The following is an 18,725-nucleotide window of genomic DNA, read 5'->3' as shown; positions in this document are numbered from 1 at the left end:
ACTATAAGGCGCCGAAAGCTCGGTGAACCCAGCATTTAGTCTTTTTTCACCAGTATTATTTATAATGACCCATACGAAGATTGGAACCCTACATAGATTAGATGCTGGTCGATCAACGAACATCATATCTTCATTAAAATGTTTATGCCATTGCAATGGACACAGAATATTAAGTTTTTTATAACCTCCAAAGAAAATAAATTAAAAAAAAAATGGAATATGAAAATAAAATTGAATTTGCGTAACTATGGTGGTGTGGCTTTGTATATTTTATAATATACGAAAACCCAGAATCCGGCTTTCATTGGCCTCATACTTGCTCCTCTCCGTTGGTATGTGGCAGAAAACTTTGTTTTTGTATGTTTCCTCTGTTTTGATAGAATTTATTTAAACATATTTTAGAAGTTTTTAATATATTTGCTAGACTGTCTTATTTTATTAAAAACAAGTTCGTTATCGCGAAGTGTATGAAATAATTTTGTTTTGTTAAATACGCTCCATTGCCAGTGGGTTTATTATTGACCGGAATCGATTCAAAATTAAGTGAATTTGTCAAATTAAATAAATGTACGAGGTAGAGGGGCATTGAGAAGGTCTAGTGGGGCAAGGTATAGCGTTGGGAAGAGGTAGGCGTGGTCAGTCCTGAGTTCAGTCAGTCTTGATCAGCGATGGCAGCAGCCGTGAGAAGATTGGACGCTCTTTTCAGAGATTTGAAGTTCGACGATTCACGACGGTACTCGGTGCCGGCGGAGATCATCGAGGTGACGACCCAGGTTGACAAGAACTGCGACGTCCACGGTGGTCGCCGCGGTTCGTCCGGCAGCGTCGTCATTCACCGGCGTGGATCCGTTTCAGTTCCTACGACCGAAGGGATGCCGCCGGCGGCGTGTCTCCGCCGTCGGGATTCTCTCGTCCTCGGGGGCGGCAGCGCGTCCGTTCTATGCCATCCGTCGTCTTTTCCGAGCACCCTCCGCAAAGACTCTCTCAGCCCGGTCCCTCACCAGCAAAGGAGGGATTCCCTTTCGAGGAGGAGATTCTCGACGGATTCCTTGGAGGGACTGAGGAGGAACTCGTGGGATCCGAGCAGACGAGGTTCTTCTGGGTCCTCCGTTGGATGTGACGATCCTATCTTGGAAGAGCCGAACACAAAGCCGAAGGTATGACAATCCGGACGACCGTGACTAACCGATCCCTTTTCAAAACAGGATTCACCGCATTCGCCTTAACCGTTTCAACACGATTGACAACTATTAATTACGAAATGAAAGCATCTAGTGTGAAAAACCTGTCTCTTTCCCTTATAAGAAGTTAGTAGTGTTACATATTCCAGTACTAACTAATGACTACTGACTAATGCACGTAACTAGCAATATTAGTTATCCAAATGAAAGTCCACAAATATATACTGCTGTAACATGGATTCAATGCTATTTAAAAGCCTCATGCTAAAACACCTTCTTTTTTAACATCACAAAACATTATAATTCATGATTATTTAGAGATTGTGGGTTTAGAAAAATGTTTTCTTTATCGTTCACGTTTCGATCTTTATTGACATCATTTTCAGACTTAAAGTGAATGTTTTCTGTGTAGATGTGTCATTGTTGTGTGTCACTAACGATCACTGAACACCACACATTTCTTTGCGTTATAATTCATGAAATTTGGCTTGAAATTAACATTTTTCTTTCAACTAAGTGGGTGTATGCAAAAATGGCATTGTAAAACATGAAAAGTCGATCCAGATGTACGTATAAAACAATGATAAAATATTCAGACAAAAATCACATAACTAACGGAAATACTATTTATAGTTTCGAATAAAATTCATAATTAACAGTGCTCAAGGAATTTTGTCTTTTTTAACATAAGCCAACAATTAATCATTATAATTTAGTTGTTTCCGATAATTTTAGTCTATCTATCCTCGCTCTTTCGATAAGATAGACGCGTTTAGTGAAGTTTTTTCAATGGTACTTAATTATTCATTTTAAAACTTGGTACTGATATGGTTTCTGAGCACTTTTACTAAGAGGTTGAACTAGACATTCAATTTTGAAGTGGCAAAGTTTGTATAAAAGCTATAAACATAGAAATTCAGCTAGACACAATTATGTTATTGTAACAGATGCTTTCCATTGCGGTTTCATAATGGACAAAATTTTGGTTTTGTCTAATGTTAAAATAGTCGTTGATCCAGATCTAATATAAAACGTTAATATAAAACATTAAAAAAAAGAAAATTACTTGCAACTTAGAAAATGTGTTCAAAGCCAATTCAATAGAAAACTGTATGACTCCAATGAAAATCATTGGATTGACATTAGTTAATTAATTTTAATTTGTAGTGTTTATAGATAAATGTGTTGTAAAAATGTAATATTGACTTTTTCAAACTTCCCTCAAGGATTTTGTAAAACAGAATATTTGAAAAAATTACGAGGTTCTGAGAAGGAATATAACTAAGAATTTATTACAAACTAAGCATTTATAAGTGTCTATGCATTTTGTAAAAACGTACAAATGCGGACATAAAAATTCATATTGGACTTATACATGCTTGAAAACAAAATTTTCTCTGAGGATCGTTAATTTTTGAAATTACAAAAAATTTTGATTTTGGCTAGTGTGTTTGTATGTAAATAGTAGCAAGGTGGTCAATACAGATTTTAGTCAATAAATTCAAGCTTAGGTTTAAACCTGAATTTGTCTTGTTGCAAAAGTTAACAGTATGCAAACTGAAATTTGGCAATTTCTGATTGTTTTGGTTTGTCATTGTTTTCAAGCTGGTTTTCTACTGATGAAAAGTGAACAGATAGATTTTAGATTGGTCGTTTCCGATCATCTTGGTCATCATGCTCTTTCTGGTACGTTCGACCTTGCCATCTTCCGTGTCTATATAATAATAATGTCTAGAATAAAAAAGATAACACTAAAGCAGATGTGAGGAATCTAGTTCATCCTTAAAAAAGACACGACTCAATAATACACACAGAAACGATTGAAAATGGTAAAATGCCAAACCCCGTCAGAACAACGATGATGATTAGCAACGATCTAACCAGAGAGATGTGAGACCGAAAAGTCTCACAAACATATTTTAGTAGTCTTGTTTTATATTTTATTCTAGGGTGTTGTAACAAACCAAATGTTTAGTTTTCTATTAAAAAGACAACTTATAATAAATATTGGCGCGCACTGTTTTCCCTCCAAATAATTTCTGTTGATGGCACAATACATTTCTGTATTCGACTGTTTTTCTACACGAAGGTTTTATCAATTATTTCCCACGAATCGTCACTAGCCTTGTGTCGTAAAACCATGAAAATTATCGTTACACCAGATTTTTAAGGTTGTTTAAATCGATCGGTTTCGTAACCCCTAGGTCTTTTGGTCAATTGGTCATGGGGGTGAAAACTTTCGCTTTCTTAGGTTCATTAAGCATTCACCGGGTTACAACGTAGATTCGTAACTGCCTACTCAAATTGTGTTGTGTTGCAATTTGAAATTGTCCGATTATAATACTTTATATCGATATTGAGAATAAGAAGAAATGGGATTACAAAGCCGATATCGTATTGGAACTTTAATTTAGGTTTTATTCCTAAGCACGAATAATTTTTTCCTGATTGATGTAATTTGACCGATAATACAATTTATAACTGGTTATTCTATTTAGATTATTCTATTCAAATGATCAACTAATAGAACAGATCAAATCTTAACAGTAGATGAAACAATTGAATGACTAGTGATATAACGTTAATAATAGTCCATACTCTCGTATTCAGGGTTTTGTATTGTTTGCTATGATATATTGCACATGAAATTGTATTGTATCAATAAAAGTAGAGGAAAATTACATTTCTTTTCATTAATCATTCAGAGGTGGCTCTGTCATTTTCTGTAACAACTCGTACAACTTTAATCGAGAGAGGCAGATCTTGCCGGTTTGAATTAAGGCTCGGGTTATTTATTTTGCCTGTCTCTGAATCATGTTACGTTTTCCATTTGATATCTCTTCTTTTTTTCTTCTTCCACTGGCACTGTCCAAAAAAGGCAACGACCTTCCGATACTTCCACCTGACCATGACAGTCCGTCCTCGCCGTTTATGCCGTTCTTCTGTTTATTTCAAATCGCTAATGTAAAAACATTGCTAACGTTGAATCGGAAATTTGAGAATTTGAGATCACTAGAAAATCCCTCAAGATCAATCTGTAATGTAATTTTAAATAATATACAGAAAGGTAAGGTGGGACGTAAGGAATAACTTCATAGTGATGATTATCTATCAATAAAACTTAAGTTTTTTAATAAAAATTTTTTAAAAATAAATCTTTATGTAAGGTATTGGTTGAAATGAAAAAGCCAGTGTCACGAGCGGGATTCGAACCCACGACCTTCGGCTAAATACGCCGCTGCTCTACCACTTGAGCTAACGCGACTTCGATCCATTCGGACACCACTTCCCATCCAATTTTCCCTCCTTTCTGCCATTTTTCAATTAATTGAAAGAAGTTATTTGGTCAATCGGACTTAAAAAAATCTTTGTTATATCAGTAATGACTTCTTAGTTTACAAAATGCTGATTTTTAGTGTTGTACTTAAAAAGAGTGTTTAAAGCGTTTACAATCAAATTACATTTTTTTTAAATTGTTTTAAAAACTGAACTTAAGTATGATCAAAAGATATTCCATCACGTCCAAGTGTGCTTAATAAAGTAATTAATAAAACAAACCCACTTCTGAAGAAATGTCAGATTATTGCTGATCCTCTCTGAATATCCTGGTCTTCCGTCGCCTGTCTTCATTTTGTCATGTGCAGTATTTTTATTCTGACAGGACAAAGAAAATATCGGCGTGCTTCTTTCATTTATTGACGTGTAGAAGGGACTAAATTGACAAAATAACGCACAGAACATGAGGCATCTGACAAAAAAACCATGGCCATGCTAGGATGATCCTTTACGCCGCCAAGCTACAAAATAAATTGTTACAAATGTTATTTATAACGTACTTCAGCTTTTAAAAACAAGTAATTCGATATTTTAAGATATTGTTTTGTTCCTCAAAGCGGTTTTATTACTTCAGGATGAGTCAGTCCGTCCTTGGGGAACAAATGTCAGACTTGTGGGATGGTATGCTTCTTTCGTTTTGCCGGCGATGCTCCTATTATGGGCGAAGTAGGAAGCTGCCGACTACTTGAAAACAGGTTGTGACTCAGCATGCCGTTTGATAAAAGTGTGTCAGTGTCGCTCGATATTTTTTTTACAACCGGTTTGATTTAGGTTTAAAAGCCACGAACCCTCCAGTGAAAGCATGAGCTTCCCAGGTTTAGAAAACGTCGATTCACCGCGAATCATAATCGCCCGATTGGCGGATAGCTTTTATTGAAAAAATGCATTAAACGAATGAGAATTTGTCGAGTTTCGTTTTCTACCTTAACCAAAAAGTAATCGAGGTTGATGGAATTGGACGTTTCTTTACGCATTTTTCCACAATTTGGTCAACCTTGGAGACAATTCAATATCCAGCGATTTCCTTGCTTTGTCTCAGTTTGGTCAACTTCCCTGGATGTGACCTTTTGACCGTAGAAAGTCGTAAAGCAGGTAAAGGTCATGTAAGGTGCAAGAACTCCCATGGAATTCCGTAAGATGCCGGCTCTTTTACTAGGCGAATTTGTTTCTTCCTCTTATAAATAATTTATTTAAATAATTCAACAGCCTCAGTAATTGACCGTAATATTAAAGTAATAATGTTTCAGCTAGTGCTAGTTCTTATTTTCTTTGAGAACATTGTTTTTTGAGATGGATTGGTCTTTTGCATTGGGGGGCGTCCGTGCCCGTAATGGTTTAGGCGTTAGCACGGCGTTCATTTCGCTGTAAGGTAAAGGTCCCGGGTTCGAATCCAGCAGCCCTCCATTCGAACCTGACATACTTAAAAATGGGCTTTTTTTTTCAAAAACACCGGCACCCTGAGGGTTGACCTCTGCTCTTGCGAACCCTCGTTAATAAAAAATAAAAAAATAAAAGGTTTTTGACAGGATGTTGGGCTAAAGATTAAATTACGGCAAAACGTTATTCAGGTTGATGCATTGGATTAACCGTTTCTATAGTCAATTATTCATTATTTGGGCTACTCTTTTCACTAGTAAAACAGAGCAATATTCTGGGCTAATAGCACTAAATTACCAATTAAATTCTTCATTTCTAATTCTAAAAAAATCAGCAGAATTTTTATAGTTACCTTACAATAATACACACCTATAGAACGAAAGAAGAGAACAAAATTGTCCCTTCGGAGTCGTTTTGGCCGATTAACTCAATCATAAATCTGGAGTAAAGCCAGAATGAGCGTGCTTTAGCATAACCATCATAAGGAAATATTGCTTTTGATCTGTACAACCTGTACCAAGTTAAGTACATTCTGAACCACCAACATATTCCTTGTTGTTGTGTGTATGTGAATAATATATATGAGTAGGTCCTACAGATTGATTTTATTGACCACTACTTCTGTACTAGTACTAATAGAATTTATTTTGGTTTCAGGTATGTCAAACGTCTTGATTCTACCAACTAATTCACATTCTACACATCTTTTGTAAGTTAATTATGAAATTAATTTTAAAACATTTACCTCTCGTGTTTGAAAAAATTAGAATCATGAACTGTAATAAGAATTTTCGCTCGTACTTAAAGATTTTTCGTGAAAATGAGATGCCCACTTGTTGCAGTCTTGAAATCCGTTTGACTGGAGCTTTTCACATTATTAAAATCCATTTGATTCCTGAACACGTCGATTTGAAACACAACTTTTAATACTTTTGAAAAAACTCATTTGTAATTCGTAGAAGCACCCTCGAATAGAAGCTGAAAACAAGTTCATTTTTAGACACTTCTGCTCCATATCGAGCTTAATTCGATCGACGGCTGTGTAACATGTTTTACATATATTCACCACCCATAAAAAAAGGATTTTGTATGCCCAAAAAAAAAGTCACTAATGTACGGAATGTAGTCTTGTCAATAGATCATTTTTCATTTATGCAACCATTAAGCGGCATACATTAATTCTAACAACGTACATAATTGACGATAGTACCATACTATCATTTTGATTGATTACTTTTCTCTGACGATTTATGGCGTATGGGTTATCAAGAACTTAAAACACGATTAAACAAGTAGGTATATAAGTTTTAGAATTTCATTTAGTACTTTTTCATTAAAAGTCAAAAATTTTAGTAATTTTGTCATTAGCTATTACTTTGGTCTTCTGCCCTCATTGCGTTGGTCTCCGACTCGTTTCGGTACTTCGTTATCTTCACTGTTGGGTCCGTGTGCTTTCTTTGAAATTAATTATCTTTAATAAGATCGTGGAAGTATCTTCGTTTATCGGCACTTTTGTCTATCAAGGTTTTTTATTGATCCGGTCGTTCTTTGTGATCGTTAGCCCTTTTTCTTTGTGGTTTCTAATGTTGGTCAGTATAAATAATATTGGATTTGGTTTATCGTGAAAGTAATGTTTATGTATAAAGGATCAGTTAAATGGATAGTCACAATATTAATATTTCGTCTAGAATTTTAATGCTCATTGGTGAAGAACATGTTCAAACACCAGTTGATTTAATGGATAGTCGCAATATTGGTATTTGATTTGGTAATTTATGAAGATAATTGTTTTTTTAGTGGCCGGTTGTTTAATAATAGTTGAATTCGTGAGGAGCGGTTAAGAATGAGGTAGTTTTGAAAAACACCTTTTTCATTTTTTTGCCGACGTTTCGACCTTTCGGGTCTTTTTCAGGGCATAAAATGTGCTGCTGTTCCTATGGTATCATATTGGTGTTTATGAAATAGTTGTGATTTTGAAATTTGTGTAATAAAATAAAAACCAATATGACATCGCAGGAACAGCACAACACTTTCTGCCCTGACGAAACAATTTGATGGAAGTCATAATGTCGATAAATGTTTTCATCATTTTAAGGTCATTGATGATAAATCTGTCGTATTTGAAATCAAGATTGAATTGGTAGTCATAATATTGATATTTCAGCTAGTACCTTGGATAGTTATTTGTGAAAAATATGTTCAAACTTTTAAAATACGATTAAATATATAGTCGCAATATCGATATTTGATTTGGTCATTTATGAAGATAATATTCATGTATAACGCAACATTTAAATAGATAGTCACAATATCGATCAATGTTTTGACCATTTTATGATCATTTATGAAAAATCTGCCCTTATTCGACAACACGATTAAATGTATAGGCACAATTTTTCCTATCCCCTGTATTCTGTTTTGTGAAGAATAATTAAAAGACTAATAGATAGTCCCAATAGTTTTTTTTTACGAGAGTATTTCGACTATAAGGTTATTTAAACCCTCGGGGTGCCGGTGTTTTTGAAAACGTTTGTAAGTATGATTGGCTCAAATGGAAGGCCGCTGGATTCGAACCCGCGGCCTTTACCTTACAGTGGTGAGCATCGTTTCAACCCCTAAACCGTTGCGGCCACTGACGCGCAATGGGACAAAGGCGGCAAAAAAGATTTCCTAAAAAATGAAATTTTGATATCCAAATCACTTTTCTTACTGTATTTGAGCCAGATAATAAGGCTGTAGTAATGGTTTTACGGTTAAAAATTGATCAAAACCAGTAATCACTGCTGAAACGTGAAAATTATAAATTTTACAAGATTCACAGCTATTTTCTGAACGTTACTCCCCCACTCAGCTGTTCGTTGTAATTACTCGTTTTCTATATTTTCCTTTCATGAACATACCCAAGTATGAGATAAAAAGAAAATTCAACGTTGTGTCGTGATTGTATCAGGTTGAAGATAAACCAGCAATATTCGGTTTTATAGACGTTTAAAAAAAGCTTAGTGGATCTTTTGGCGCCGTCTTTTTTCGCTTCTAGACACATGGAAATACCATTTCTGTAGTTTTCAGCTGCCTATCTGATGCAGCACTGTTTTAAATAGAGCTATTTAACCTAAAATATCGCAAATAACAACAATAAATTTGGCCTTTTTCTGTTTAATAGAAGGATTGTGCCTTAAGTCACTGTTCTTTTTCTTTGTATAATCCGAATCAGATATCAGAAATATCTTACCATGAAACGTTTTCTTTAGTAAAAAAGTATATCTATAAAGTATCAGAAACTTTCGTTTCATTGCGGGCGAAGTGCAAAAAGTGGTTGAGATGCGTAGTAGGTACATAATTATAGTTTTTATAGTTATTAGTTGTTAGTTTATAGTTATTTTGTCAGTTCAGTTTTTATTTATTATGCATTCTTGAAATAACAAATCATTATAATTAATTAGTATACCGATTCTAATTGCTTTCCATTCATACAGACAGAGAAGAGCAATATCGTATCGTTCACTGCAGAAAGCCTTTCACTGATAAATAGTTATTCAGATATCGTGAGATGCGGTCGGGTGTGATGTAGGTTTCAGAAAAACATTTTCTTTCGGTCCTATTTATCCTCTTTCTATATAATCCTGAAAGGATAATCTGGCCGAACTATTACCAACACATTGTTCCCCTTTGTCGGTTTTTTTTCACTTCAAAGATGCCGACGCCTTACACAAAATTGTCTTTTACATACCGACTTCCTTCCCCACCACTTCAAAACCAAACGTATATAAACATAAAACAGCTAAATCTCACTGGCACTCTCAACACGACACGCAAGGATGGCACAATTACACAGAGACAAACACTTTGAGTGAGTAGAAATACTTTGTTTGAATATAAAATATATTTTTCATTGCATAAATTCACTTTTCCACATCCTAAATGTATTTGTTAAATGTAAACAATGTTTGTAAATCCCAGGCCCTGAAGATGATCTCAATAAAAGATCGAAACGTTGGCACGATAAAGAAAATTTTTTCTGAAACCTACATCACACCCGACCGCATCTCACGATATCTGAATAACTATTAATTAAGAATAACTAATAATTAACGGTCACTAATCTCTACTCACTGATAAATTTTGCAATTTTAATGAAAACCCAAAATTTGAATAATTTCAGTTAAAAAAGCCAGTTTACAATTCTAACAGAAATTGTAAAAAATAAAAAGATGGTCGTTGGGAAACTCTTGAGTTCAGGTCTTATTTTTACTGCAATTTCACAATTTTTAGTGAAATTTATTGAGAAAAACGTGCGCAAGCTTAATTTTGGTTATCACAAAAAGGGTATTTTGAGGATACTTGCAAAAAAGAAACTTAATGCCTTTTTCATGATTATATTCCAGATGAGCGTTAAATTTCCTATAAGAATTGGGTTTTTAGTATTTGTTTCTGTGTGTCTATGAATAATAGGTATTCATATACAATAATTGTGAGTGAGTCCATCTTAGTCAATACATCAGATTATTTTTTGCTACCTGGTGCGTTATTCGTTTACCATCCACAATTTTGGAAGGTTTTGGTGTGGTCCAATCTATCGAGTTTTAGAACTGATACAGTTTTATTGAATGCAGCGTATAGAAAAACATACCATGATGATTATTGGTGATATTGTGCTCCAATCGATTCGAAAAAAGTTTATTTGGATTCAGCGCACCAAAAAACTTAAACATGCAACACTTGGGGACCTTACCTTATTTAGATTGTGTGCTTCCGCGTTTTTGCATTTTGGCCCCATTGTGCGACGCCCCTATACTGGTATTTGATTTGGTCGTTTTATGGCCATTTGTAAAGATAAAATTCATTTTATAAAGAATCAATTAATCAAGTATTTATATGGTCAGAAAAGTATGTGTGAATAATCGTTCATATGCAGTGATTAATTGGATAGTCACAGTTTTGGAATTTTATGAATTTTTTGTTGATTATTATTCATTTTCCTTTGACAATATTAACACTTTTTAAAATGAATGTTTGTATGCCATGAAAAACCTTTATTTACGGATGGAGAATCGTGGGCGTAAGATAAGGCTACTTTGGGGGTTTGCTCTATCCCGCTGTCCCCATATTGTATGGAAATATGGTCTTATCTTCGATCATCGTAATGGCTTTCATCACTTATATTTTTTGTCTATCTTAAATAAATTGCGATTTAGCTATTCTGCTTGTTTGTACAACCACTTACTTGTGTTAAATATCGTTTAAGGAAGCCTTTTCCAGTGATTAAGGGATCCGCAAGATTAGCCGTATGGTTTTGGCCTGACGAAGAAACCGAATCGATTTCACTTTTTGCCAAGAAGTCTATTAAACTGTGAAATTTATATTTGCCAAGTTTTTGAATATACCGGCTATTTCGCCCTGTTTTCCAATAAGATTAAACGAAATAGTCCGTTTATGGGGATGCGGCGTAGGCGAAACCTTGATCTTGGTGCCGCCTTGTTTCGTTTCTGGAAATTTGACGTAGGCGGATTTAACTCGTGGTCAGACAGGCAAAACGCGTTTTCTACGGCTCGCTTTTACATTGAATGACTTAGCGTTTTAAGAATCACAGAAAAACTGAGTTAATGAAACAGTTGTATTCACGTGCGACGAACCACGTCTCCAGGAAGTTATCGGTTGTGAAAAACCCACAAAAATTTTCTCTTTTTCCTCCAAATTTAATTGTTTCGTCTTTGCCTTCAGTAAAGAAACTAAACAAAAAATTAAATATCAGAGTGGAAAACTACCCATTGGTAGCACTCTAAATTAGGTTCCATCGCATTTTACTATCAGTATATACTACAAAGAAGATCTCTGGACTAAAGCCAGTTTAGTCTACGTGGAGGTATGAAGAGATTCGGCGGGATGAGAGCTGTTGGATGAGTGGGTTAATGTTGATTGGGAGGGATTTGTGGAACTTTGGCTATATAGGGTCGCGTACTGAGGGTATGTTTAATGTTGTTGTGGATAGTTTCATTCGATACATAGAATGGAGTATTTAGGATTTTTCTTACCTCAAAGTTCTACTCCATAAGTCCAGGTCAGTTTTAAATATTATTATAAGTTTGTCGTTTGTTAGTGATATATTTGATCTTTTCTCAAGTCGTTTTAAAAGGTTATTGTAACGTCTCACCATGTGGGTGCCATGTTAGTCGAGGTACATTCCCAGGTATCATAGATGGACCGTGAAAGTAATGTTTATTGATTTATTGTAGTTTATTCCCTTAGCTCGGCAACCATTGTATTAAATTAAGATGATGCTACACATTACGGGAACAAGTGACAAGATCGGAGTATGAGAAGAATATCTAGTCCTGTAAACTATTGCTTTAAGGCAGTATATTTGTTTACTTTGGATGGATAAAAGGTTTTATTAGCATAGTGTTGTTATCTTAAGTTTACAGTTTTAACGTCTTTTATCATCCCAGTCCGCCTATTCTCGCTATTATGCTGGTTAACTATTCGATCTGTCGTTAAATCCATTTCTTAGCCTACTTTTATGAGATAAATAATCTCTGAAGAGTTAGCTTTATATAATTTTTTAAAATTAAGTCCAGAATAGGTTATGATGTAAGATGATTAAGTACATTTTTAGTTCCATCATGCCAAAATAAAGATAGATGGTTTTGTGTTGTAGTCAATTCAAACTAATTATTTTTGTAGTAGTATTAATTAGTGTAATAAAACAGTGATAATGATGATTTATCTACACTGTCAACTTATGTATATTAAAAAACAATCTTCCCATCCAAAGAAGCTAAAAACCCATAGTAGACCTGCTTTCAAAAGCATACTCATTAATAGCACCTGGTGCAAACTTAGCAAACTATCATAGTCAGGTAGTTTATTGACATTTAAATACTTAAAAAGTTATTATTGTCGTAAACACAGATGTTTAGAAGTGAATTTTTCAAGGAGGCCCGTTTTCCAGAGAAGCACCATGGCGTAAATTTTCCATTTTCATCAGAGTTTTACATAATGAAACGGCTTTTTAATGAAGCCCTATACTTGAAAACGAACCTTACACGTGTAATGAATACATATGTGACAAAAATTCTTGTGAGATTGCCCCTTCAGAATTTATTTCTGGCGGTACACAACTTCTAAATCATTTTCGTAATTTTTCAAAAGCATTACATAAATAAAAACAAATTTAAAAATAGACAAAAACTACTTACATTATTTTTTATTCTGCTTCCTCCACGCAAATTAAAATAGAATTTCTTTCTGCATGTGTTGTGTACATTGACATTCACGTGAGAAATTGACGGTCCGTTTGATCTCCCTGGTCGAGAGTCCACGATGAATATTTATAACCAGCATGTGCTGCTAATTGCTGCATGTGTGCTAATCTTCAACGTATAATTTTCTTCGTGATCGATCAGATGTGAGCTCTTCTGGATGGTCACGGGCTTCCTGCAAGCCCCTTTCCCTTTCGAGTCATATCTAACTCATTCAAGATAACTTTTTATAACGACGTAAATCAAAAGTATGCTCAAGTTTATCCATGTTTTTGGTTGGTATTGAATTGAGAAAGGTTTAAAGATTATTATTAATGATTATTTAAAGATTATTATTAAAGGTTGTTTTTAGAAAGGTCCATCTGTTCTCACTGCGTTGATCTTGTTTCCTGGTTTGTCATTGTTCAAATGTTGCAATACAGGTGACTTTCCTCAGATATAAATTCAAAAACGTCCAAATCATCTAAGTCATATATCTATCAGTCCATAACCTGTAATTTGGTGTGGAAATTAATCCAAACTTCAGAAAGTATTAGTAACAGGATATTCGGCTTGTGATCTTATGGTTTGTTTGGTTATAAACCGTCAGCATATCGTAGGCTTAAAAAATAAAGGAACGTGTGATGATCAATGATGTTAGATTTCAATTCATGTTAACAGTCATTAAAGAGAATGAAAGAGATTCTTTCGGGCGAGCATAATATCGACACTATATGACCCACCTCAGTGATCTGTCCGTTCTTCATTATTGCCAAGAAAATCAAGTTTAGATCAGCAGTTCTCCTCTAATGTTATAACTTTTTAAACTTTGCTTGCTTAGTCCGTCTGATCTCGCTGCTTATCTTATCAGATTCGGCATTTCCCTTGTGTTTCAGTCTGGCTGCTATTTGTTTATATTTATCCTTTAAGACTTTAAGTTCTGAATAAGTAAGTTGGATTCCAGATACTTGTTTGTGCATTGGTCATGTCAGTTTCTCGTCTGTTCATTCTTTTGGTGCTGGTGTGTTTCGGTTTTCTAGTGCTTCTGATGAAGTTACTTTCAACTTGGTATTTGGTTTTCAATTTTCTCTCATTATCTACCCAGTCGTTTGTCCAATGCCCGAAATCCATAGGTGAGAACAGTCTTCCAATAAAGCAGGAACTTGCACAATAATGTTCTACGTTACGATCCCTGTTGGCCCGGAGGAGGGGTCGGTTACATGACGAGTGCCGGCGGTCGGAGTCGTTACCGTCGAAAGTGAAAGCCCCCCGGGTTCAGTTGTCCGGACGACTATGCACCTCATAGAACCATGCCCGACCGTCGTCGCCGGTACTGTTGCTGCGTGCGTTTGCCGCCAAGAAATCGCCGGCCAAATTCGATTTTGGGTATGTATTTTTTTGATACTTGGTCCTTTTTTGCCCTGTGATCATACCCCGTTTCACCTGTACTGCCTGGTCTCATGATGAAATTTTGATAAACCAAAAGGTTTTAATTGCATTTTGTCACAGCTATGAAGTTACCAATCGGGTGATCAACTGTATAACCAGTGTAAAACGATAAATAATTTTGCAAAAAAACATCTAGTCACCTAAAGTGTGAAATCTTAAAGCTGATATAATATACGTTATATAAGCTTGAATAAAAAAGGAGGTCAATTTTTCGTATTTAAACATATTTTCTATATTTCTATTTTTATTATTGTCTAAATATCTTCTAAAACAGTTCGCAGCTATTAATTGTTAACTACATTTTCGGTTTGGGCGAGACTTCCATTGTATTAACAATAAAATCATAGTGGTAATTTTAGTTTTTAGGCAACTTAGTGTTTTTTATTTTTATAGAATTTTATTTGATAATAAGTGTGTGGTGTTCAGTGATCGTTAGTCATTGATTGTTTGGAGAAAATGTCATCAACACGACACACAAGAATGACACATCTACACAGAAAACGAACACTTTGAGCCCTGAAGATGATCTCAATAAAGATCGAAACGTTGGCACTACAAAAAAATGTTTTTCTAAAACCTACAGCACACCAGACCGCATCTCACTATCTCCAATTAATAATTTTATAATAAGATTAAGTAATTTGATCAATCAGCCACAATATAAATAGAGAATTTAACCGTGCATGGGCCTGAATTTGAATTTTATGATACCCACTTATAACTGTAGGTTTTAGCTTTTGAAAAGGTAATTTGATATGCTTTTCTCTTTAAAACACCTTACATAATAGATAATAAAAACAGTACAAGCCAAAGTGCCAATTGTATAGCAGAACCTTTATTTAATTACATAATTGGATCAGTATTGATCAGATTTCTTCCTATTGTGGTTTATAAATAGTTGAATAAAGGAGAGGGGAACATCACATTGTGCGATATTCACAAAGTTACAATCATGGGAAACCACAACAAAGGACTACAATCAATTTACACCTGAAATGAAACACGCTTAGGTTGTGAAATCGTTCATTAACGGTCGCTTGATTAAAAATCCATTAATTCGCAAACAAATATCAAGCTAAAAAATTAAATTTAAAAAAATTGTTTATTCCTGATTTTATCAAAACAGAGATGAGGCGGTTTACATAATAGGAAGCTTTTCTCTTTCGGTCGTGACTCCAGCGGGTCTTTTATAATAATGTCCAACATCCGTATTTACACTTGTGCGCAGTTTTATTACTCTCGGATTTAAATTAATTTGTTTTCACCAGTGAAAATGGTCAATTTGGACAAATCCTCTATCTCCCTAGAAAACCGTCGCGATTAAATCGTTTGAAATAAACCCGAAGCATTCTTTCTTTAAGAGATAATCCTTCAAAGACAGAAAACAAAACTTTAAATAGATTTTGATCTGAGATAAGATTAAAAAAGGTTTTTTAATCGCCCTTGCTTTCTCATTGATCAGCGTCTCGGTGAACCAAGCGTACACGATTTAAGGATTTTGTTTTCTCAATGTTTCCCCTACTGACAGGACCTTCAGGAAGTAATTTCCTTTCAACTGTTTTCCGAGATTATAACACGATGTTAAGAGATTTTTTAATCGAAATTTTTCAATGTAGGTCCCAGCAGGTTTTATTTTTATATGGAATAATGTGCTTATCACAGAAAATGGATAGTTAACGTAGTGCAGTCAAAAATGGCGAATTTCAATGTTTATTTATTAAAGTATTATGTAGTAAATTAAGGTTATTTATGTAAATTGTTTATGAGTTTCTTAGTTTAAATCCCTAGTAAAGGCAATTTATTTCATTAACACTAATTGATTGATTTACATAAGCTCAAATTCGCAAGTATACGTAAATATGTACACTAATGTTCAAAATTGAACTTACGACTTGTTGCGGTAAGGAGCAAGAATCCCCCAATTGTGGTTTTTAGCAGTCCGGGATCACACTGCGGTCTTATCCGACCAGGGGATGTCGACAACTAGGTCATTTCAGCCTCCAACGCATGCAATTTTTAAACCTAGATACACTCACTCATTCTTAAATATATTCTTTCCTAATACTTAAAATCCCTCTATCAGCCTTTAACATATTACTTATAACGAATCTAATTGAAATGGAATCGTGGTGACTGAGTGGTTAGAGCGTCCTATTCGCATTTGCCACTCTAGTGTTTCTGGGTTCGAATCCCGGCAGAGCCCTTGGTATTTTATTTGATTATAGTGTGAAAAATATATAGTAAAGTGGTTTGGCCCCTCTTCCGTGATGCACAACGGTTAGTTGGTCGCTAAGTCCGCCTAAGTTGCTCAGTATTCCGCCATCGTCCCTCTCACATTATTATTCACGCTAATAAATACATTCGATTTCAAAACTCAAAGCTATATATATACAACCCTGTTTCCTCCAATAATCGGTACCGGGGATGTAAATACTCGACACCTTGCTCAAGCAGAATTCTCATATAGGATGGCGTTTCTACCGCTCTCTATTTAGACCAAGGATGCGTTGTCTTCAATTGTCAGGTTTGTAGGTTAGGACGTCTCTAAATAAGGTTGAAATTTAGAATAAACGAGATTTTCTAAAAAATGGCGTTGATAAAACGAAATACCTACATGCTTATCAAAATCACCAATAAAAAGTTAGGCACATTTATACGAAATGATGATGAATCTTTTTTCTTTATATAAACCAAAAATGTTAGTTTTGAAGGATTATTATATAAATTATTATTGTTACATTAAGATGCTAAGTTAAATTATTAATAAGTCCAATTAGTATCAAAAAGTAACGATTTCCCTTATAAAAGGGACAGTTTGACATAAAATTAAGTTTTCACTAAACCGGTTTGTACTTACGACATACACCTATACTCACACAACACATTCGCGCTAATAAATATATTCACACAAAAACCCATGCGATACACAAGACGAGAGATCTATAAAGTACAATATACAGTAAACAGTCGTTTCCTCTAAAAATAAGAACAGGGACCAAAACAAAAAATGAGGTTTACGATAGAAATATTCTATTCTCAGTTTAGTGACTAAAGAAACCATTCTAACACATTAAAACAAATAAATTATCTTTTTTATTTTGTCAAATAGAAATGTACCGATTTGGCTAGACGTAATTTTTCACAAAAATGTGTGTTTTAGTGTTTTATAGTGTTTTTTGTTATTAGGGTTTTATGCTCTTCTCAATATAGTCACTAATGAAGAAGAATAAAAGAAAACAGTCAGATAAAACTGCCATTGACTTTTCCTAAATGAGGTTACAAATATGTGGGATAAACGAATTGTTTACAAAAATATTATTGTTCTTTTTATTGATAGTTATAGTTGCAATCTTTGTCAAATACATGTTATATTTTCAGTTCAGTTGAAATTCAAGACAGTTAAAGAAGATTTAGATAAAATAATGATTTTTATTTAAAGGTTCAAATATCCTAGGCCCTCGGAAATTTGTTCATTTTGTTATTATAATAGTAGAAGTGTGGTAATAATTCTTCCTTTATGAACTGTCCTTACATGAATTGCCCATAAAGGTGTTTACAGTACGTCTAACCCATTCATAATTTTAATGCAAACAATTTGGCCGTGGTCCGCCATAATGGGGTCTCCCTCTGGAACGGTGGGAGGCGAATGACATAAAAAAGTTAAAATGTGGTGTTTGGAAATTATCACTTCGGTCACTAAATACGTAAACATCAAGCAAAATAACCCTTTTAGTTTGCAAGAGGGTGCAAATTTTAAGAAGACATTTCCCCACAAGTTTGTTTTTTACTTTTTTTAATGGATTTTGTTAAGTTTTAAAAATCAGTAATGTTATTACAAATCCATTATGTTTAGTGATCTATTAACCAAATTACTTCTTTCAATTAACTAATCTTTTTATGTAAGGTTGTGGTTGGAATGAAAAACTTAGTATCAAGATGGATCTCTAACCAACTAGTATCGTGTCACGTGTTTGGTTAGTGCAGCGGCGTATTGAGCCGAAGGTCGTGGGTTCGAATCCTGCTCTTGATTACTAAATTTTTCATTTCAACCAAAACCTTACATAAAAAGGTTATTACAAATAATTTAAAGACTTCGTTGTAATGTCGTGGTGTTATTTATTCCAATATTATTTTATATTCCGTT

At 34.5% G+C, this 18,725-nt stretch overlaps 1 protein-coding gene across 2 annotated transcripts in view; it reads left to right on the top strand.

Annotated features, from left to right (window-relative positions):
- Window positions 1–653: 653 nt before the first annotated feature.
- Window positions 654–18,725, top strand: part of LOC106661394 (WD repeat-containing protein 47) — a 57,744-nt gene continuing 39,672 nt past the window's right edge. Inside the window, exon 1 of one of the 2 annotated variants that reach the window (XM_014384780.2) lies at window positions 654–1,157. In XM_014384780.2, coding sequence (XP_014240266.1) covers window positions 669–1,157 — 489 coding nt within the window. In that variant the 5' untranslated portion in view covers window positions 654–668. Of the gene's footprint in view, window positions 1,158–14,410; window positions 14,519–18,725 lie in introns of those variants that run through there. The other variant, XM_014384797.2, reaches the window with a different exon arrangement.

This window comes from Cimex lectularius, unplaced genomic scaffold, assembly GCF_000648675.2.
Source record: "Cimex lectularius strain Harlan isolate CLEC.00 unplaced genomic scaffold, Clec_2.1 scaffold340, whole genome shotgun sequence".
NCBI lineage: Eukaryota > Metazoa > Arthropoda > Insecta > Hemiptera > Cimicidae > Cimex > Cimex lectularius.
This window is presented reverse-complemented; position numbering and strand designations above follow the sequence as displayed.